The following is a 23,158-nucleotide window of genomic DNA, read 5'->3' as shown; positions in this document are numbered from 1 at the left end:
CAAATCCCTACTCAGCATCTGGCCAGCTGCTGTTAGCTGACTACATCTTGTGGACAGCACAGTAGAAATAGGTCTCAAGGGGTGTGTCTACACATGCAAATGCTCCAGGGTGAGTTTACTTTACAATAATTTAGTCTAGAGTAAACCCACACCGGGCAGGCATCTACACATGTGGGGAAGTGGAAGCAGATTTGCTGCTCATGGCAGCAGTCTGCTTCTACCCCCACCAGCCCTGCATTGGCCCCCTGCAGCAGTCAGGGGCAGCTCTGGGCTCCCCCTGGGTGCTAATCCAGCAGCCAGCAGGGAGTATGGGGCCAGGAGACAGCTGTCTCCTGGCAAGGGCTGGGAGATTGCTCCCTGTCCCCAGGCACTGCCAGCCCTTGCTCTGATCATGGATCAGGAGCTGGGAGCTTCTTGCTGACAGAGAAGGGGGACATTGTTCCTCCCTGGGCGCTGGTGGTAGAGCCCTTCCCAGGGGTAGGGAGCAATCTCCCGCCCCCTGCTTCCTGGCTGACTGGGAGCAAATTTGCTCCTGGTTGGCTTTCTACATATGCCATGTCACGCAGTAATTACTCCTGAGTAAAATTGCTACTTGTATTTACAGGTAGCAAATTTACTCAAGATTAGAGCATATTACTGCACAGTAAGCATTTGCATGTGTAGACAATGACACTCACTGCTCTAATCTTGAGTAAAGCATCTCAGGTAGATGTGCCCAAACAGGAATTTGAAAGATAAGGGATTGGCCTATGTGAGGACAGAAGTTATCCCTAAACTATTGTAGATACAGATTTTATTTAATTTTACTATTCTTTTCCCGATTTGCTCATGAAAGCATGAAGCATGTTAAACAGCGTAGCTATTCTGCCATGGAGAGAGCTTTCTGTTCCTGCATTTCTTTTGCAAAGGTTAAACCTCAACTTCTTTCATTTCAGGTGGATGAAGAGGAAAGTGAAAGAAAGGAATTGCCTGACCCCCTGGTCTCCACCGGTAGCTGTAACAACAGCACCTCTGAGGAACACAGCAATGTCAGCCCAAGACCAAAATCCCTTGGCACTGACAGCTCAGAGGAAGCAAATCAAGCCCTTAATTCAAGTAAAGTTTCACAACATGACACTTCTTTGGCAAAGAATGAATTTCCAGAGAAGATGGACAATATGCAGCCTCTGGCTAAGGGCAAGGAGTCTGTCCTTCCTGAGGGAAGTACAGCAGTGGAGGGCCTCGCTCTCTCGGCCGAAGATAAAGCCCAAGGGCATGTGGCTGCTGATGAATCTCTCCCTGTCTGCGAAGAATTAAAGTTGCAAGTGAGCCCTGAGTGCCCAGAGCCTGACAGCCCTGACAGAGAAGTGAGCAACTTGCAAGATCCATTAGAAAACCAGGAGGAAGAAGAAGAGGAGGAAGATTTTGAGTACCAAAATATATACCTGGAGCCAATTGTGTTAGCCCTTTCAGAGAGTAACGATGCCGATATGGAGCACGAAGATATTGACCAGGTTCCCGTTAACTTAGTCCTTTCTAAGGAAATCTACATCCCTGAAGAGAGTGACACACCAAGGACAGCTGACTTGGAGTCCCCCTGTGACAGTGGCTTAAATCTGACATTGTCATCTGACACGAGTCCTATCCATCTGGGCCCCTTCAGTGAAACAGCACAGTCTCCAGAAGCCCATCCAGGCAACCAAGAAGCCATTGCCTTACCAGCTGAAGAAATGAACAGCACCCGTTTGGAGTACGATGATCAGGACACGGATGCAATCAATTTAACACTTCCTAAAGAAGCTTCAGAAGCGAGTAATGCTGTCAGTACTGCTGAGTTGGAGTCCCCATGTGATAGTGAATTAACGTTAACGTTGTCATCTGATGCCAGCCCTCTCCACCAAGTACCTTCTGACACTATAACACAGTCTCCTGAGGCACTTTTGGGGAACCAAGAGGTCCCTGTATTACCAGTTAAAAAAAGGAATGACAATTTGGAGAATCAAGGTAAAGACCCAGGGTCTATTAACTTAGTCCTTCCTAAGGAAATGTGGATACCGGAAGAGAGTGATGCAACTAGCACGGTTGACTGGGAGTCCCCATGTGAGAATGGATTAACTCTGACATTGTCGTCTGATGAGAGTCCTGTCCATCAAGAACTTGCTGCTGAAATGACACCATTTCCAGAGACGCATTCACAGATCCAGGAGGTGACTGGCCTACCAGCTAAAGAAATTGAAACATCAGCCCCAAGTGATTCAGTGGAGGACACCAGCATCTCCCAGGAAGATGGAGGCAGTGATTCATCTGAGCACACTTCATTGAGCATTGAGGAATCCAGCCAAGTGCAAAGCAATATGCTAACTCAGGGAGAGCAAAGGAGCTCTCCTAACGAAATGGCAGAGTCGCTAAACAAATCTGCAGGAGCAAGACAAAGCCAGGACTTAGCCTGGGAAAATACAGCCTTGGAAGTTGACTCGACAGCTGAGGAGACCTGGAACAAACCTGAGAACAGCGGTGTGTGTCCTCTTCCTGAAACGTCTCTTTGCCATGATGAGCTGGATGAGATGACTCCAAGGACTGAGCTTGGAGAGCCCAAGACTTCCCTTTGCAAACTGCAGGAATCAACTTCAACCTTTTTAATGAAAAGCGACAGATCTATTACTATAATGCATGCGGGTGTAAAACAAATGAACTTCATAAACCATTGGCCTACACCCAGCCCTGGTTGGTGCGGGGTGGAGAGCTTCTCATCGGACAGGCCTCCTCCTCCTGAGCCAGAACACGCAAGTCTCAGTCCATCGCAGCCGTGCTGTACTCCTACCAGCAAAGCAGTGGCTCTGCACTGCGGTTTCTTAGACCAAAGCGAGCAGGATCCAGTACTCCACAAAGGCCTGAATTCTGATCGCATGGATCAAGGAGACATCCCAGAGATACGTCACTCCATCCCTGAGAGTCAGACAGCCTCTTCTGCTGCGGGTGACCCCTCAGGTTCGAATGACATGGAACAGGCCAAACCCCCAACGTTGCTGGAACAAGAAATCCCTGTAGTTAAAATGGTGGACTTGCTCGAGAGAGAGGAGCAAGACTCTGCAATAGGCCAACCCACTCCAGCCAAAGTGATGACTTGTGTCCTTTCTCAGCAGCCCGGCCTTTCACCTAGCGGAGAGGCGGATCTGCACAGCTCTGTATTAGAGCCAAGTGAACCTGATCAGCTACTTCACCAGAATATAAATCCCAACCCCACCGATCAAACGAATGTTGCAGAGACATGCTCCATCCCTGAGAGCCAAGCATCGCCTTTGGCAGCGGATCATTCCTCGGTTTCTTGTTACACAAAAGAGACGAAAAAAGACACATTCCTAGAGCTTGAGCTCCCTGCAGCTAAAATAACAAGCTTGCTAGAGTGCGGCAGCGAAGGACCCTCACCATGTGAGGAATTTGATCTGGGAAGCCGTAGCCCCACACCAAGCACAGCCTCTATTTCAGGAGAGGAGGAACCAATGGGACAGACATGTGAACAGAGCTCTGCTGGGGAAATGCCAGACACGCAGAGGGACCCCGTGACAGGAGAATCGGCGGCATGTGCTGATTTGGACACAGCAAGGGAAAAACCTTCCGTTTCCTTTGTTCAGATGCCTGCTTTACATACCCAGACAGACTCTGGAGAGAATTCAGAACTGAGTGATGCAGAGGAAATTTTGGGTGAAAATTTGCCCAGCCTGAGTACAGAAATCATTAGCAAAGACATCAGTGCAATCGTGGCCTTTGAAGATGCATCACATGAGGCTTTCTCTGGAGGCTCTGACCATGAGTACTTTGGAGGAACCGTGCACACCAAACTGAAGTTTAGTGGCTCTTGTAGTACAAAGACCATGGATGCCATCAAGACAACATCCATGGCAAGGACTCGTTATGAGTCGCCTACGAACAAAGACAGTAAGGCTAAGGACTGGGACTCTTCGGAGATGGGCAAAAGGGTTTTGGGGGTTGAGTCTGAAGTGTGGCAGCATAGCTGGCCTGCTAGTTTAGGGGAAAATGATAGGCACGTACCCCCTTTTGTCTATATGGGAAATGATCAGGGTACTCTAAAGGACTACACAAACTTCACTGTTACCAAAAAGCACAAGGAAAAAACTAGAACGTTACAACCTTCAAAAAGACATGACAGCTTGAGGGAACGATCTGACTTAATAAGCTCACTGACAAGGACCTGGAAGGCTTTTGACGACCTCACGCAGAACACTTTAGACATGGAATGTCTACGTTTCCATTATAAGCTAAAACAAATCATAAAGAGACAGAAATCGCACTACTCTACCTCTTGTGGTATCTTTCCAAACGAATTTCCTGTCCAGGCGACACTAGAGACTTTGCCCTCGAGAGAGGCACACGAATCCCCCGTTCTCAGTGCACCATCCAGGAGTCGCAGCCCGCTTCTGGTGACAATTGTGCATTCAGACACAAAACCTCGTAGCTCTGGCTGGCACCTAAGAAACAGTAGCCCCACGGACTTTGATGACCCCCCGCCGTGCGTCCCACGGCAGGATAATTTTATCAGTGAAAGAAACGCTGCAAAAATCAAAAGCCAGAGCCACGACTGTGCCGTTCCCTTCCACCTCAGCAAATTAAAATACGACAATAAGCTAAACGAATCAAGAGGGGATATTTCAGGCATTCTAGATGAATATGCAGAGTTTAACAGGGTGATGCTGAACAATATATATGCGGGTAACAAAGGGCGAGGCCAAAGCACTACCTCAGAAGAGACCACTTGCAAAAGGGCAAAATACAGCTATTTCCCCAGAAGAACGGCCGTCTATGACGCCATGATCACGGACTTGTGCAGCACGCTGCATTTCCGGCTCAAAGGCGTCATGAAAGAGGCTTGCAAAAACACTTCCATGTTCTACGTGGTTGAAACCAGTGACGATCCTTTCTTTGCAAGGATGAAGGTAACATAACACCAGCAGAGCCTTTAAATCCACTCGTGTCATTTCAAATTGTGTGGGGGCATATTGCCTGTTGTAGTGTTTTCACTGGTCCTGCCGCCGAGGTGAGCATGCACAAGCTTCGCGTTGTGCTTTGGCCAACGTACCTCCATCCTCCAGTTCTTCCTCCCCAGCCGTTCCCGTCCCAGGGAATTCACACAGCCTCACCATAAGCACTTCAGGCCTGACCAGTTGCAACCTCTGTTGTTTCATCTCATCTCTTTTGAGCCCAGTCAAAACCCAGTTGTGATTAGCTTGAAGTTATTGCTCAAACGAAGTTTTCTAAGCCAGAGTAGACCTAGAAAACATGGGGATACTGACAGTGGTGTTTGCGTTGCCTGCACTCATTTGATCGAAGGACGAGGGAGCATTCACTGAAATTAGCACGAGGCAGGTTTCAAACTAACAAAAGAAACTACTTTTTTATGCAATGTGTAGTTAACTTATAAAATGCATTGCCCCAGGAGGTGGTGGAGGAAGATGGTCATAGAAAAGTAGGGCAGGAAGGGTCTGCCAGAGGTCATCTAGTCTAGCCCCCTGCCTGAGGCAGGATCATCCCCATGCAACCATCCCATACAACAGTGCTTCCCAAACATTTCCTCAGCATGACCCCATTTATGGCCTCATTTCCTCAACATGACCCCATTTCCCCTCACTCCAAATGCACAGCCCCCCATCCCCTGATGTTGTGACCACATTTGGGGGTGCAACTCACAGTTTGGGAACTGCTGCCATACAACTATAATCTCAACTCTACACAGCATAGCCAGGTTCAAAGTCATCTGTGAATTTATCCGGTCCCTTTTCATAGATAGAAGCTAGGTAGGCAGCTCCACAGTAAGTGTTGTGTGTACACACACCCAAAGATCTCATGAAAAGGGACTAGATAAAGGGACTTATCTATGAAAAGGGACTAGATAAATTCACAGATGATGGATCTATTAACAGCTGTTGAACAGAACGGTTGGAGATGTTTCCTCTGGTATTTCTTCTTGTGGAAGCCAGGGAGGGTGCTGAACACAGGACAGATCATTCAGTTTAGCGCTCTCCCTCCATAGTATCCACCCCCCTGCCACTGTCAGAGACAAGACAGCGGGCTAGATGGACCTGTTACAGCACATCCAATGTTATGTCTATAACAGGAACTTTAATTTTCTTTAATCAAATTGCTAGTATGGAGTCTGAGTACTGAGTGATCTACCTACTACACCGTGGGCACATCTATACATGAATATTAATGTGACACAATGAACTCCGGTACAGTTTGCTCCGGAGTTTATTGTACGTTTACACATGCACCCAGGACCACAGCACGTTGAGCTGAGGTAGAGCAGCCCTGGCTGGAAGAAGAGGCCGGGGGGTCAGTCTGCTAGCCCAGGGCTGTTCCTGCTCAGGTCCACATGCTGCTAGCTGGGGCATGAGGGTGCTGCAGTGTGGGACTAGCCAGCAGGCAGCCCCCTGTACTGAAGCACCCTTGTGCCCCAGCCAGCCCTGTCTGTGTCTACCTATGCATTTTGATGGAGTAAATAACTCCACCATAGCAGTGGTATCCTACAGTGGAGTTAATTAGTTTGCTCTGGCCTAATAGCGCCACTTGTGTAGACGCCGACACTTTACTGTGAAACTAATTAGGCAGCTCCACACTAAGTGTCATGTGTACACGCACCCAGAGATTGCAGATCATTTCCCCCAAACGCAAGATGATGCGTAGAGCGTGACGTACCATTCCACAAGGGTAGGTTGGAGTCTGAAAATAAGCTTGCCCCTACTAGCGAGTGGGGGCAATGGTGAGAAGGCTGTTCTGAGTCTCTCTCGCTGCGTGCTGGTTTGCCCAGGCAGGGCCTGCTGCAAAATGATTGCCATTTTTTCTTATTCTTTGTTTTCCTGTGTGGTATTTGACCCTGAGATAAACTTAGTTTAAAAATCTGGTGTCAACGGATAGAGAAAAGTTGAACGTTCAGACAGGTAGGTTATTCATAAACTCATAAAAGTTAGAAGCTGGAAGGGACCTCATGAGATCATCGGGTCCAGCCCCCCTGCTCACTTGCGGGGGGGGTCGCAGAACTGTTCCTAGAATCAAAATCCTCATTAAGAGCAACAAATCTTAAGCATATTCATAAAATAGGCGACTTTTTCCACTCAGCTCTGGCTGGCATTCTCAGCTGGGCTGTAACGGGGCTAACTTTACCTAAATGGGTTTGAGGAAGAAAACCTAACAAAAGGTACTGCAGATGGCGAGCTTCATGTCTCTTGTCGGGTGTTAGCATCGCAAAAGTCTAAGAAACCAGGTTTATAGCAGATAAATTACGTTTCAGATGGCAGGGAATCATTTTAGATGGCCAGTTTCACTAGGCTGTAAAACGTTTGGCCATGCCAAGATCCTCCCTATGCTGCAGTGACTGACTTGTGTTTCAGAACTTGCTGAAGAAAGGCGGCCACACTGAAATGGAACCGGTGAACTTCTGCAAGCTAAAACACCGGGAGACGGACCGGCTGATCATCATTATTAGGAACGAAGACATATCTTTGCATATTCATAAAGTAGGTTCAGAAACGTGTTCCGTGTGCCAAGACTGGCAGGCCCATTTCCAAATACCACAAAGTTCTTACTTTGCCCCTATTCCAGAAGTAATTGTCACCGTTTGCATGTGTGTTGCTCTTGGATTTTGCAGTTTAAAGCTAACAAATGCTTGGCTGAGGGGTTATTTATAAAAGAAACCCAGCAGGAGTGTAGTCAGGGCTGCGCTTCGTTTCTCTTCTTCCATCCTGGATTGCTAATAGCTAATGACACACAGGAGTCGCGGCAGAGGCATGACACTGGTCAGTTGGGTTCACCTGGTTTAACAGCATCACAGCACCTCGTCCAAGCCTGCACATCAAGGCAGTTTGAGTCAGATCCCGGGCTTCAGGCCCTTTGCTCCTACCTGTAGGCTCTGAGTGCTCTCTGCAAACTAGCAAAGCCACATTGCGCACTTCAGAGGTCTCTGCACTGGATGCATGTTGGAAGAGCGGCTTTCTGCAGTGAGACTCCTCTAGGAGATATTCCTCAGCAAGGAGAAGACTCTGGGAGTTGTGTAGAAGCTCTGTCCTCCATCCTTTCAGTGTCACCTATTAGCCTGCTCCATGCTAAGCCGTAGCCAGGGACTGTATTTTTTGAAATTGCACCTTTCCTGTCCCCGTGTCCAGCACCAGTTAATCTACAAGTGGGCAAGCTTCTTTGGGCAGATGTGATATCCTTTATTAGACCAACTCTGTAGAGTTGCTTTGTTGGTCTAATAAAGGATATCACATCTGCCCAAAGAAGCTTGCCTGCCTATGTCCTCAGACCAACACGGCTACAGCCAAAAACCATTTCAGCCCCTGCTCGAGTTCAGTCGACCCTGTGAACCACCTTAATTACTGGCCCTGGTCTCAGGGCTAAGCCCACAATGGGCTCAGGGACCTTGCATACCAGTTAGGCATATGTCCCCCTCAGTTTAGGGGAGCCCTCCACCCTGCTGTCTCCTAACCCTTAGGGCACCCAACAGTCCAAGGTCAGAGCATTCCTCGAGGGTGTGGGAGCCTCAGTCCGTACTGCACCCTCCATTTATTTATATGAAGCAGAAGAGCCCCAGCAGGTTTGCAGAATACTTGGTGGCTCCCAGGCAGTCTGGGTTCAAGTCCCTGCTCCCGATCTGATCACTCAGGAGGGACTCTCTTTCTGGACTTCAGCAAGGCCTTTGACACCATCTCCCACCCCATCCTTATTAAAAAACTAGGTGACTGTGGCATTGATGCCTTCACAGTCAGATGGATTGCAGATTGGCTGAAGGGTCACACTCAGAGGGTGGTGGTGGATGGGTCAGATTCGACCTGGGGAGAAGTGGGCAGCGCAGTCCCCCAGGGCTCGGTCCTTGGGCCTGCGCTGTTCAATCTCTTTATCAGCGATTTGGACGATGGGGTGAAAAAGCACCCTGTTTAAATTTGCTGATGATACCAAAATTTGGGGTGAGGTGAGCACGCTAGTAGGGAGGGAAAGACTGCAGCAAGACCTGGATAGGTTACAGGGGTGGGCTAGCAAAAAGAGTATGCGTTTCAATACTGACAAGTGCAGGGTGCTGCACTTGGGCAGTAGTAACCAGCAGCACACTTATAAGATGGGAAACTCCCTTCTTGAGAGCACGGAGGCAGAAAGGGATCCTGGAGTCATTGTTGACTCCAAGATGAACTTGGGCCAACAATGCGAGGTCACGGTTGGCAGGGCTAACCGCACCTTGTCGTGCATCCACAGGTGCATCTCAACTAGAGCCAGGGAGGTGATCCTCCCCCTCCATGCGGCACTGATCAGGCCGCAGCTGGAGTATTGCGTCCAGTTCTGTGCGCCCCACTTCAGGAGGGATGTGGACAGCATGGAGAGGGTCCAGAGGCGGCCACCCGCATCATCTGGGGACAACAGGGCACACCCTACAGTGAAAGACTGCGGGACCTGAACCTGTTCAGCCTTCACAAGAGAAGGCTGGGGGGGACCTGGTGACCGTCTATAAACTCACTAGGGGGGACCAGAAGGGTTTGGGAGAGACCTTGTTTCCCCAAGCGCCCCCGGCATAACAAGGAATAACAGCCACAAGTTGTTGGAGAGGAGGTTTAGATTAGACATCCGCAAGAACTACTTCACGGTCAGGGCGGCCAGGAGCTGGAACCAGCTTCCAAGGGAAGTGGTGCTGGCTCCTCCCCTGGGGGGCTTTAAGAGGAGGCTTGATGCCTACGTAGCTGGGATCATTTGAGCCTAGTTTTTCTCCTGCCCAGGCAGGGGGTCAGACTTGAAGATCTACAAGGTCCCATCTGACCCGACTTCTGATTCTATGACTTTGAACACAGTCTCCCTGGTCCCAGCCGAGTGCCCTAGGTATGGGCTGTATGCGTAACAAGACACGGGGATGCTATTGCCATTGGTGTGTCAGAAGGGGGGCAGATGCCTGTACTTGGGAAAATCAGTTCATAAGCTTGCTGGACACTCAGAACCAAGGACTTAATACTGATATTGGGTTTATGGGACATTATAACCTACCTGATCCCTGAATTCTCCCCGCTCATGTAAGGTGAGAATGACCCTCCACCCTTTCAACAGGCCTCCATCTCCCAACAAGCTGCTGCTTTTCTTCTGCTAAGTGTTTGTCTGCTGGCTCTGAGAATTATTTTGCTCCCTTTTATTACAACCGACGATGCTGTGCTGGCTCTTACTGCTCCGACCTGATGAGGAATGCCTTGCATTCAAAAGCCTGACTCCCTCTATACCAGCCGTGAACTTGTTCCAATAAGAGAGACGCCTCCCGCAAGCAATCCTTGCCTCTCCCGTAATTCCTGGACAGTCACAGCTGCAACATCACTGTAACCCTGCTATGTCCAGGAGAGAGGTCACAGTTCAGAGCCCTGAGTGGGGCTAGCAAGTTGGTGCAGTCTGGATGTAGGCATCTAACTGCTTTTGGGGTCCCCCTCCCTTCAGCATCTCCCACGCACCTTGGTGGCATCCACGAGTCCCTTCCTCAGGGCCCTCACTCCTCAGTGCCTGGCTCAGGGCAGTGGGTCCCTCCAGGTGCCTCATCTCCCCCACAGTAAGAGGCTCTTTGGGGGTCACTTAATTGTCTAGAGCTAGAGGGGACTGGCCTGTGGAGACCTGAGGGTAAGGGACTAAAGCAAGGGACAGTGGTTGAGACCCCAAGACCTAGCATCTCCTGGAAGAGGAAGGAACGAGTCTTCTAGCTTTGGGTGTGAACTCTCACTTGCTAGGAAGCACGTGTAAGGCATGAAGGATGTGTTTGCCTCTCACAGATCCCTTCCTTGCTGCGGCTAAAGCACTGCCCAAACGTGACCTTTGCGGGCGTGGATGGCCCGGAGGACGTAACGGACCACACCTACCAGGACCTGTTCCACATGGGCGGCTTCGTGGTCTCAGACGAGGAAGTATTAGAAACGGTCACTTTAGGTGAGTTCCACGTTTCCACCCCCTGCTCCTCCTTTCTTACACGTGGACACAGCTTATTTGTTCCAGGAGGGTAGCTTGGAGAGTAGCTGTGGAAACGATGGCTTCAATTGAATACAGTAGATGGCAAAAATATGGGGACATGCCTCTGGCTCTAGAGGGCTTTCACTTGGGCAAACTCAACCTGAGCTGGATTCAACTAGCAGCCTAGGAAAATACTACCAATTTTTTTAACCTCTTGAACCACCGCTGAAAATAGAGGGGCAGAAAATCTGCTATGTTTTATGCCTCTGGGTGGCTCGTTAAAATCAGGATCGCATATATCTCGTATGTAGTGCGGGTTGGCGTATCTTCCCATTTCATAGGGCAAGTCTGTACTGCCCCAGTGCAGGGCTAGCGGGTGCCATACTGAGATGTGCGACTAACGCAACTTCCTCTGAATAGTAGCATAGCCAGCTTTGGATGGCACGGGGCACATGCCGATAAACTGTGCCTCTCAGATGAGCTGGCTGATGCACGTACAGTGCCTCACTATGCTGTCCATGCTAGTCCTGGCTTGGAAAGCCAGACATACAGAACTGGTGTGAAACATCCCAGTACAGCAGCCCCCAACACTGTCCTCAAACTCTGTGGGCATGCCCAGAAGCAGCCCCTGATTCTCAGACTCCACGTTGGGAGGTTCTTGCCTGAACACGGTGGATGCTCTTTCCACAGGTCAGCTGAAAGAAATGGTTAAAGCGCTGGAGAAGCTGAATGGTACTGGGCGGTGGCGATGGTTGCTTCACTACAAAGAAAGTAAAAAGCTAAAAGAAGATGTAAGGTAATCACATCACAGAGCCCCCGGTTTCCCAGTCAGATTCATGGGAAGTCCAGGCTAGAGGCCTGGAAACCATGACATGCAAGGAAAGGTTGAAAGAAGTGGGGTTCATTAGTCTGGAGGAGAGAAAACTAACGGGTTGGGGGGATGGAAAGCAGCCTTCCAGTATGGAAAGGGTTGTTCCAAGAGTTCGGGCATTTGACTCATCTCCATACCTCGGGGATAAGAAAGAAGTAAAGGGCTTGAATGGCAACAAAAGGGGCTGAGGTTGGTTATTAGGAAGAATATTCTGAGAGGATGGCTAAGCACGGGGACTGATTAACTAGAAAGGATGGGAAATCTCCATCACGGGATGTTGTGAAGTGCAAGTTAAATGAATACTTGAGCCAGAGGGAATCCAGCATGAGCAGAGGGTTGATGAGATGATCTCTTGAGGTTTGTCCCAGCCCCTTTTTTCTGTGATTTAAGCTCCAGCCCTTCTGCTTGTCTTCTATCCATTGCCTAAGCAATCCAACAGGGTCTTCAGTTTGGTCTGGTATGGACAGGTAGGGATTGGTATGTAGCGGAGACTGTCATGAAGGCCACAAGGTCTGTTCACGTTACTTTTTGTTCACTCGGGTTTTTTTTCCCTGAGAAGCATTTGTTTCTGTCAGTTCATGCTGGAAATCTTAAAATCAGAAGTGGCAGAGAAGCAAATAGATATATATTTTTTAAAAACCCTGCCTGATACAGATCAGCAAAACCCAAAACAGTCAGAGCCAGACCCAAGGTGCACTTTTCCAGTCTCGTTGTGATGTTATAACAGGAGACCCGAGATGGTGGCCACAAAACCACCCTGGGAACCACTGAGCAGTGGTTGGTTTTAGGGTTGTTTTGTCAAACTTCCTAAGAGGTCTTTTGGTTTGGAGCTGGTTGGTTGGTTGGTTGGTTTGTGGGGTGCAGTGGGAATGGATATAATCACATTAGTGCGGGTTAAAAAAAGCCTAAGAAACATGAGCAGAGGAAGGAGAAAAATCCCTGAGAAAGAAAGCCGGGTGTGAAAGAAAAGCCTCATGATGGTTCTGTCGGATCCGCAGTGTGGCACCATGACTCGCGGTTTAAACCTGTGTCTCTGTTCCAACAGGATGGACTCGAATGCTCATAAAAAGAACTTGATCCTGAAGTCCTGCCAGGGGGTGAATATCGTGGAAGTCCTTCACTACCACCAGTGCGACTCCAAGTCATCCACAAAATCAGAGCATCTCAAGTGCTTGCTGAACTTGCAGGTGCAGCACATCAGTGCCAGGTTTGCGATGTATCTCACAGGTAAGAAATTTGCTTGGGATGTTAATGCAGTGTCTGCCGCTGCATGCTTAACCTCAAGACTGAGGTTAAGCATCAGCTAATGAAATAGCTAACCTTATTTTGCACCTTATTAACGCTCTCCCCTTTTTCTCAAAACCACATAGGTCCCCCTATTAGCAGCCTTGAAATGAACAGGTTCTAGTCAGTTCAGGGCCTTTGAAGCCTTGAAATTAATGGCTGCTAGTCAGTGAGCGACAAGCACCTGTTGGGGGAGGAAGCAGGGTGGGAGGGTTCCGGTTAGGAGTGAGAGGCCATGCTGAGGAAATGGGGTCAGAATTGGGGTCATGATGAGGAAAAGTTTGGGAAGCACTGATCTACACGTGCAGATCCTTACTGCGCAGTAAATTGGTTTACTCTGCAGTTAATTTACCACCTGCAAATGCAGGTAGCAAATGAACTGCAGAGTAGTTATTGCACAGTAAGGCACATGTAGACAGCTGACCTGGAGCAAATTTGCTCCTGGGCAGTGGGGAGTGGGAGATTGCTCCCTGCCTGCAGGAGCTGCCTGCTGCTGGGGCAGGGGAACACTGTCCCAGCACAGGCTCTACCACCAGAGCCCACCCTAGTAGCAGGTAGCTCCTGGGGGCAGGGAGCAATCTCAGCCCCCACTCTGACCACAGAGCTGAGGCTGGGAGCTCTCTGCTGCCAGGGCAGGGGCACATTGTCCCACCCAGGCTCTGCCATCAGAGCCCACCCTGGCAGCAGGCAGCTCCCAGGGGCAGGAAGCAGTCTTCTGTCCCTGTGCTCCCTGCTAGCCACTGGGCTAGCACCCAGGGGGAGCCTGGGTCTCCCCCTGACTGCTGCAGGGAGGCAGAGCAGGGTGGAAGTTGCTGTCTCTATGTTGCTCCCAAATGCCTGCACATGTAGATGCCTGCCCAGGATGGGTTTACTCTGCAGTAAATTACTGCAGAATAAACCCATCTAGCAGCATTTGCATGTTTAGGCACACCCACTTTCACCAATAATGCACTGGTTTCACCAGTTAAACAGAGTGCAGTTATGTTATGAAGTAGGCTAAGGACCCTGCCACACATTCAAATTAAAGCAGGCTAGAAAACAGGTATGAAGTTGCACATTTCTCAGGCACTACCTTTGTCGCTGGTTCGCTCTTTTTATAGCAGGACCGACATCTTTATGGCGTGATAATTACTTTACACATATGGCCTGTCTAAATTATTGTGCCATTACGCAGTCAATTGTGTGATAACAACTGCACCTGTAGCTGGTCTCACTCTGCACATGTGGCCAGTCTTATTGCGCCATTAACCATGTAACACGTGGCTGGGGCCCAAAGGATTCTGAGTCATTTGAGTGGTTTAGGTGCTCAGCCCGAGTTGATCACAGAGTAAGCGATAGGCCAGCTGTCAGGACTGGTGCTGTGCGGTGCAGCTCCATGAATGACACCCTTACCCACCGCACATATAAGCAATAGGCTGTTGGTTGTATGGTACCATCCTTATGTCCCAGTCAATGCAGGTGGCCCGCTGTTGGGTGCTTTACTGTCTTCAAATGGCTGATGGCCTATGGAGGATGACAGCCAGGGGGAATGAAGCGTACCACGAGGCGGGGGCAGCCTGCGCGCATTTGCAGGTGGCTCTGGGCTCTCTTCTGAACTTTCTCCTGCAGTAACACACCAATGCAGACATGCATGTAGAGCAAGGGCTTCAGTTAACGCAAAGCTTCTGAAGGAGGCAAACTGTGGGCCTGATAAAGTGTCTGCTAGGGGCTGGGAGCAGCCCTTCTGTTTTATCCCCAGCTACGTTACTGTTGGACTTCTCCACCCGACGTCTCCCAACCTCCCTGCCCTGCAACTTGCCCACGTGTCCAGTAATTACGGAGCTGAGACAATCCCTGCCTTGCAGAGGCCTGTCTGGCCTGTAACAACCTTCAAGACGCTTGAGGTTCTCCTGTTCTAACCTCACCAGCCACTCACCAGAGCAGAGCAGAAAATAGATGGGGGCTGTGAAACAGCTTCACCTCCAACCTTTTGCACACTATCCAGTCACACATGCCCAAGATAACCGCACGCTGAGGCATTAGAGCTCTGAGCCCTGCACACATGCTGCCCTTCATAGCTGGGAAGGTGGAGCACAGGGTTCGTGCCCAGCTACAAGTCTGTAGCTGGAAGATGAAGAGGGCCCAAGCCAGAAGCCGCAGCTCCGCTTCTCAGTAGCAGCTTAGAAAACAGTGAGTTTCCCCTTCCCTGGGACAGGTGATTGCATGTTTGACAGGCAGGTTTCATCACTCAGAGTGTGGTAGCGGTGTTGTCCATGATTGTCCAGGCCACGATTAGCTTGGTCCTATCTTTTATAGGCAGAGCAGTTGGTCCCACAAAAGGTATCGCCCTAACAGGGTGAGTAGAAATTGTGGAGAAGTCAGGCTGGAAGTGACCTCCAGAGGTGATCTAGTCCAACCTCCCTGCGTGAGGCAGGATGAATTGTCTAGCTGGCAACTTCCTTGGCATGTTTCAAGATCCATCCATGTATTTTCTTTATTGTATGACTGGTTGCCCAGTGGTTATTCCCAAAGCACGCTCCATCAACCTGCTGGCACCCGTGGAGAATCCCAGTGCCCTCAGAGGCGGACGTGCCCACCTGACGCACGGATCACTCGCCTGGGTAGATCTGTAGCAATGCCGACTTACTGGAGGTTTTTCTCTAAGGAAAAAAAGCACACTCGTTTTTTTCACGCGCATTCTTACCGCTCATTTGGTTTTTTTTCCACTTACAGATAAGCCTAGCGTCAGCAGAGAGGCCTTTGAAAGCAAAGGGATCCTCGTGGTGGACGTGAACACTTTCATCGGCACTGTGCAGAAGGTGGCTGCTCCCTTTAAAAGAAGCTACTGGTAAGAAGGGATTACTGGTACTGGGGGGCTTATGTGGGTGAGCACTTCCAAGGAGCGCGCCCATGCCCACGCTGGGGGTGCTGACCTGCAGAAGCAGCAGATCAGCTGGGAGAGCCATTAACGGGAGAACTTGTAAATCATGGAGGGGACATGCCCATCTTCTCATGCGTGAGGCAGCAGAGTCCTAGCGCTGCCTGCAGGGACTCTTCTGGGGGCTCGTTATACCCTTCGAGCTTGTGACTCAGTTCTTTCCCTCCCTCGCTGCTGGAGTGTGCATGCTCAGCGTTTCCACCTGGTGCCCTGAGACTGGGAACTACAGCTGCATCTCAAGCCTTTGGGGATGGCCTCTCCAAGCTCTGGAGCATCCCAGGATGCCACCTGCTGCTGCCTGTTGCCTTAGCACCTGGTGGCAAAGGCTTGTGAGCCACAACCACCAGGGAGTTGGACTGGAGGAGGCCTTGTGCTACAGCTGTAGCTGTAGCACCCTTCCAGGTGCTGGGAGAGAGGAGCAGCAGGTGCTCAGCCTGCACACATCCTGCTCAGCTCGTGCCCGTTCCCTGCTGGGCTGGTTGCTGGGTCAGGTGCCCGCTGTCCCCAGGGCAGCGCCATGTTTTGAGACACGTGTGCAAGGCACGGAGCTACCGCCTGCTGGCAGATCACGCATCTGTCTGAGATCCCCAGTCTGCACCTGCCACTGCTTCCGCTCCAGCTCCCTCCTCCTCCCCTCTCCCCATGCCTCCCTCCTGCTTAACAAGGGCACGAGCTGTCTGAGGGGTGGCAAGGGAAGAAGCAGGTCTGACAGACCAAGCAACCAGACATCCACGTTACCTTTGCTGTCCTCGTCTGTTCACTGATCGGCTGAGGCAAGGCAGGAGAATGTGGCTGCATCCTGCGGATTAAACTGAGGCCCGGCCCTCTCTGTTAGGCCGAACAGTGTCAGAAGGACATTAGCAGATCTTGCCTTGACAGCAGGCAGCTGCTCCGTGCTGGGCCCGAGTCCCATCCTCGCTGCTTTGCACTGGGATAAGCGAGTCCCTCCTCAGCCACCCTCCCCGGGCAGAGAAGCAAGGGGAAGGTGTAAGAGGAGACCTCCTTAATTTGCAAGGGGCAAATAGCTTCCTGATGTGAGTGAGGGCAAGGACAGATAAAGGTAGTGGTGGGTTGGGGGGGGAGACATGGCAGGCACCCCTTTATGGCTCAGCCCTGGGGACCTTTTCTGGAAAGCTCAGAGGAACCCAGCTGTGGACACAACAAGAGCCCAACTCTGCTCGCACTGCGCAGGTGCCTGAGTTCAGCCCAAAAAACCCCGAAGCCTTGCTAGACTTGTATCCATCTGCCCTTGTGCCGGGATGGTCCAAGCCAAGGCGCTCAGCCCACAGCTCTGAGCCACGGCGGTCTCCAGCCGGTCGCTTGGTATTGTGCTACGGCAGCAGCGTTCTTTCTTCACTGCCCTCCTGGCGTCATGCAAACTCCATCCCCAAGACGAGCACCCGTGCCAGCAGCCTGCCCCGCATCCGCACCTTGCTGGACTGTCACGGGTGTTTCTTGGACTGGAGAATGCTTGCGCAGTTCACCTCCAGGGTTGTGTTTGGTGGTGGCTCGCACTGACGGCTCACATGTCTGAGCCAGCCTTGAGTTTCACTGCGGTAGTCATCATAGAAGTAGGCTAGAAGAGATCTCTGGGGGTCGCATCCAAACCATCCTACACACATCCTTAGTCTGTTCTTCATGCAATTACGGTCACTCCTAACACAACATGTCATACCTGGAGAGCCACAGCAGCCAACGTCCTGCTTCCATGCAGCTGCATGCAGCGGGTTGACCCGCTCTCATCCCTGGTCCCAAGGGCCGTCTGGGCGACCTTACTGCCACAAGAACCTACTGCCAAGTAACACTCATTTTGTTCTAGGTGATGGAAGTCGAGCCCAGGCCTCCCCACCCCCAGTGAGGACGAAGAACAAAGTGGAGCTCATTGCTATGCTTTTAAGCATTTGAGATGGAAAGAACTTTATTCTTTCAGGTCCTGTGACTGCACAATAAACCCCCTGTGCAGAAAGAACAGGTGACTTCCCTTCCTTTTAGTTGGGTAGGTGATTAGACTTTATTAAAGGCTGGTCAGTCAGAAGCTTTCTTACAATGCTATTGGGCCCCAGTCCCAGGTTGCTTAGAGAGGTATTTTAACATATGCAATGTTTTAAATTATTTTATTTTCCAAAGGGGAGTGTTTGTTAACTGAATCAAGACCAGAGGAAGCAAAACGATTTACTTAACAGCTGGGAGCGATGCCGGTCCATCCCAGCAACCCGTTTCTATACCTGGGTGGTCATGTACATATGTACACAAGATGCATGTTGTATCAGCGGGCGGGAGGGGAGGGGAGGGGCGGGGGGAGGTTGTACATTTTAAATGGTGGTTGAGGATTACTGCGCTGGCAGTCAGCTTGCGACAGCCCAATCGACACTACAGGTCAAGTTGCTGCAGTCATTTTTTTTAATGGTACCGTTACACTATTGCAACTCCTTTATTTTCCACTGTACGGAAATCTTGTAAATAGGACAACCGGATGCCGAAACCAAGAGCACATATTTATGGCCTTCCACAAAGCCGATGGATTGAAAGGCCCATTCAGCACTAAAACAACGTTTGTAAGATATACGTTCCCGATGTATTTGGAAGATGTTTTTGTAACTAACCCCCCCTTTTTTTTTTTTTAAATAAAAGTGAACTACGGGAAACGCAGTTGTGTACAGGACACCTTTGTACAGAGTTTGACTAATAAAACAGGAAAATGACACATCTCTCCTAGACCTTGCCTGTCTTCATTTAGGGTTTTCTTGACAGAGAAGAATGACAAATGCTGTGGTAGAGATGAGCGAAGCGTTTTGCCCACACCCCAGAGTTCAGGGATCCTGCGTTCTGCCTCCCTCGGTAACCCCAAGACCTTCCTTTGGTTTAGCAAGAAATAGCTCGGGGGTTTAAGGCCTCCGCTTAGGTTAGGATCATGCTGAGCAGAGACTTGAATCCAGGAGACGGCCTCAGCCACAAAGGCCTTTGGCTAGTTTAGGCTACAAACGTCACTTGCTGCTGGTGATACCCCAGACATTTTTTTTGTGGGCTTGAGAAATTCTTCGATGAAGTTTTCGATTGGCACGTGGATGCCTACGACTGGTTGGCTCAAAAACCAGCACCAGTCACTTTCTGACTGCCGTCTTGCTAAACACCTGTCACTGTTTTGAAGCAAGGAGCGGTCCAGAAGGTATTGGTGCCCATCACAGGCCCTCTTGTCTACATCTCTTGAACAAAAAATACTACAATGATAGTTGCCTGCTAGGTGGTAACCCAATTTGATCCCAGCTTTCACTGGGTGCAAGAGCAATGACCTGACTGACCCCTGCAGCAGAAACTAGAGCAGTTGTACTGTGTGTGATGTCATGCAGGTCTTTAATGTGCCCCATAACTTCTGCATCACCTGTGCTCTTATCTGGTTTCTCTCTCACCTGAAACTCAACCAGCTCCAAAAGGCCGAATCGCGGTTTACGTAACTCCTAGTTCACAATAAGAAAAATGCAAACAGTTGCTTGCACATGCAAGGAGCAGTGGAAATGCTAAAGAACATCTTTGATCAGTCCTACTTTAGGGGGAGAAGCGGGGTTGTGGGGAGCCTACCTTGCCATCTTAGAAGCAATCAACTTTTCCCAGGGAAGATCCTTTTCCAGAAGCTGGAAGAGTCCAAGTCTGCTTCTCCCAATGCAAAGACACAGAAGCTGTTCATTTACCTTCCTGTAGAGACGGCACCTGTGAAGGCCTGAGGTGGTGGCACCTCTCCCCTCTGCTTCCCCCAAAGGGAACAAGTGGCTTAATACTGAAGGCTTGTAGGCAGGAGACCTGGCACCTGAAGAGACAGCAGGGTTACAACAAAGCATTTCAAGTCAAGTGAGTACAACCTGCAACACAAAAGTGAAAAACTCAGGCTCACAGAGTTAGTCTTCTACAACAGCCAGTCCTACAAAAACTCCCTTTGTTTCACCGCCCTTTCCAATGGCATAAAAAGCTGATGTTTTTAGAAGAGGGTACGGTAAAGTACCTTCTTCTCATGGCTTAAATCGCCACGCGGCAGCAAGCTCTCCCAAAGGTTACCAACACGAAAAGCAGCAGATTCAGATAAGGGACTAAGGCATTAGAGTACTCTTCATACCGATGGCAATTAATAGATGCAATCAAAAAATGCCAAGGGATTGCCCAAAACCACTATCAAGTGTTTAAGGGAGTTGAAGAACACTATCCTTGTCTGTGTATTTGAATTTGTGGCAATGCAGAGGCTCCCAAGAAGGCTCATACCCCAAGGAAAAGGATCTTCCTACCTCTTAAACCATCAGCAGCCTCTAATTGTAGTAATCCTTCAGAGGGGCTCTGATCTTTAAAGCTCTGCTAGCACTGAGTCAGCCATTAGGATCAAGGCATTTAATTCCCCCACCCCCTGGCCAAACCTGCACTTTGCTGGTACTAACTACCTGATGGGACAAGCTCAAGATGGAAATCAACTTTCTAAGTTACAAGAAGCCAGACTGACCTGCCATTGATAGTAACAACAGGTGTAATGATGGAAACACTTCCAAGTGAAAGGCCTTTAGAAATACCCTTGTGCCATTCCTGGTTGGAATGGATAAAAATGCTGCCAATTCCTCCAGCAAGAGCCCAGGGGTGCTAGAGCAAGTTGTGGCAAGCTGTAGATCCTCACATGGTGGGATGGGGAGTCTGGAGATGTCTGGGGCTCCAAAATGCCCTGCATCACCCCTCCCTGTTGTAGGGGGGAGGAGAGGGGATTGGAGACAGCTCTGGCCTCAGCAGAGGCACTTGAAACCAAGCTCCCGTGTGGTGCCCATGCATATGTAACCTAGTGCTCGGAGCAGTACTTGGTTTAAAGAGGTGCTCTGGTGCAGGGTCTTGGGCACTTCCAGGCCCTTTCAAGCAGCATGTGCATCTGCTCCTTAGTTTGGGTGTCCCAATTTCTTTTAGAAGCTACTACAAGTATCCCCAGCAGGGGCTCTGCTCCTCTTGAGGAAAATGCTGGTCTGAAGTAACTACACTCAGTGCACAGGTCACCTGCCTGCTGCTTCAGGCCAAGAGTTCAGCAGTGCTGGAGATTCAGCATTTAACTTACAGTTGTGTTTGGACTCAGGTCACATTCAAGCCAAGAAAAAAGCCAGCTTTGCACAGGACAGAGTGGGGAGGGCTAGCAGCTTGTGTCAATTCTTAGCACTCCCCCTCCTGGCTGAGTTGGGCTCCAGCCCCATACAAGAAACCTGGGGCAGCTGTCAGCTGTACTGTCACCACTGATATTTTGGAGGGGGTAAGAGCTCTCTAGTGGAGCTCCTACCTCAGAAACACTCCTGAGAACACGAGGGTTTGCTAGCATCTGGAAATGGATTGATCAGAAGCAGCTGTTGGGGGAGAAAAGCTTAGAGAGAGGCCTGCAAGACCGTAGGCCGTCAGGCCCATTACCCAACATCCAGCTGGATTGTTCTTTACCCTTTCAAAGCAAGATGCTGCACTGCTTGCAGGTCTGTACCAGGCAAGGGAGACTCACAGAGCTCAAATCAGTCCTGGCATGGCCACAGAGAGAGCTGCGCTCAGACCTGGCCACCAGCAAAGCTGTACCCATCCCCATTAATGGCTTTAACAGCATGAGGGCATGCAAGCTGGGGCCAGGTGCCATTCAGCATGGCAGGGCTCAGTCTTCTCCCCTACCTCAGCAAGGAGGCCAACAAGTACTTGCCAGTAAAATGCAGGCTTCCTTTAGAAGCAGCTGCAGCAGGGAAAAAAACACACCAAGGAAGTATGCTCTTTGCTATTATTAAAGCAAGACCGCTTGGAGATCTCAGGGAAAGTGGCTGCCCTTCGTACACTATGGGAGCGAATCAGACCAGAGCACAGGACTGGTTTCCAGAATTTGGCTTTACTTCGCAGTACAGAAATCATTTGGAGCCTTCAAGAGACATCAGGAGCACAGGCTCTGTCATATCAATACTGCAGTGCAGTTTGGTCCATCCAAGAAGCCACATGGGTACAGAAAATACTTTCACATCTTGCCTGCTTTGTAATTTGTTCTCTCAATTTTATTGGATTAAAACACAAAGGAACCTTTAGGCACAGCTGTGTTCCAACTGATGTAAACTGTTTTAGAAGCTGAAGTGTGGGTTAGGCCCTGTGCCCAGAACTACGCCAACAGTTGCTGCTACAATAGAGGTGGGCTTTGTCCATAATACAACTTGCCACAGAGTTAAGATTGATGGGTAAGACTTTAGGGATGCTGTCCACAGCAATGGGGTGCTCAGCCGAGGTGTTTCTCAATATCAGGTCTGAATGACATCTGTCAAGGTTACTAATACACCAGAAGCACATCATTGTGAAGTATGTTTACAAATGATTAAAAATACAAAAAAAAAAAAAGTAAACACAGCTGTCAATGAGTTATTTCAGTATGCACCAACACTTAAGTCTGACAAACAGTCTGCTGTTTGCTTACAGGGTTAGTAATGGTTAAATCAGGTCAGTCATCTGGACAGCAGCCCTACTAGAATGAAATAGTTAAACACATGATATCCAGAAGGGGAGCATTTAACAGTGCAGTACTCTTCAATCTCTCAGAGATGTGATTACAAAAGCAGGCCTTACAATATTGAATTTCATACAGTGTTCATTAAGTTCCTTATATATTCATATTAGCCCATTTAAATTTCTCCTAATTAGACATTTGCTCATTACTGCTGTTCCTCCTCCCCATAGATATCGTTTTTCTTGCGCTTCATTTCTTCAAAGTCAAAATCTGATCCCATCATCCGCTTATAAATATCTTTGATGTCATCGCATGTTGTCTCAAAGTGAGTGGTAGCATCGTAAGTGCGAGAAATAAAGATCTGGAAAAAGAAGTTTCACAGCTTAGTGTCTCCATTTTCTCCCCTTACACACAGGCATATCAATCTGGCTGTTGGCCATTCATACTAACCTGGCTTTCAGTTCCCAAGTCAGTTGGTGCAAACAGGTCACTGATGCTAACAAACCTATGAGAGAAGACATTTTTTAGTTTGCCTTTAATTACCCAATGCTTTAGGATACCAATACAAGGACCTCCCCACAGCGAAGAGGCCAAGTCAGTTTTCAAGTGCCAGGACCAAAAGGCCATGAAGCTGCAAGAGCTGGAAAAAGAAATTTAGGGGCCCCAAGAT

General features: G+C 49.5%; 2 protein-coding genes across 5 annotated transcripts in view; one reads left to right on the top strand and one right to left on the bottom strand.

The window, feature by feature from the left end:
- Positions 1 to 22,387, top strand: part of TASOR2 (transcription activation suppressor family member 2) — a 79,474-nt gene extending 57,087 nt beyond the window's left edge. For 2 of the 4 annotated variants that reach the window (XM_090041519.1, XM_090041517.1), the window contains exons 18-24: positions 936 to 4,931; positions 7,383 to 7,508; positions 10,776 to 10,929; positions 11,641 to 11,746; positions 12,867 to 13,048; positions 15,818 to 15,932; positions 17,842 to 22,387. In XM_090041519.1, coding sequence (XP_089897645.1) covers positions 936 to 4,931; positions 7,383 to 7,508; positions 10,776 to 10,929; positions 11,641 to 11,746; positions 12,867 to 13,048; positions 15,818 to 15,932; positions 17,842 to 17,845 — 4,683 coding nt within the window. In that variant the 3' untranslated portion in view covers positions 17,846 to 22,387. Of the gene's footprint in view, positions 1 to 935; positions 4,932 to 7,382; positions 7,509 to 10,775; positions 10,930 to 11,640; positions 11,747 to 12,866; positions 13,049 to 15,817; positions 15,937 to 17,841 lie in introns of those variants that run through there. The other 2 variants (XM_090041520.1, XM_090041518.1) reach the window with 1 other exon arrangement.
- Positions 22,024 to 23,158, bottom strand: part of GDI2 (GDP dissociation inhibitor 2) — a 25,348-nt gene continuing 24,213 nt past the window's right edge. The window contains exons 10-11 of the mRNA XM_090041521.1: positions 22,939 to 22,993; positions 22,024 to 22,849 (exon numbers count right to left, since the gene is read on the bottom strand). Of these exons, the coding sequence (XP_089897647.1) occupies positions 22,694 to 22,849; positions 22,939 to 22,993 (211 nt within the window). The 3' untranslated portion in view covers positions 22,024 to 22,693. The remainder of the gene's footprint in view (positions 22,850 to 22,938; positions 22,994 to 23,158) is intronic.

The sequence above is a fragment of the Crocodylus siamensis genome, chromosome 4 (genome assembly GCF_052110815.1).
Source record: "Crocodylus siamensis isolate JL-2025a chromosome 4, ASM5211081v1, whole genome shotgun sequence".
Lineage (NCBI taxonomy): Eukaryota > Metazoa > Chordata > Crocodylia > Crocodylidae > Crocodylus > Crocodylus siamensis.
Note: the sequence above shows the minus strand (reverse complement) of the source record. Positions and strands in the feature narration are given on the sequence as shown.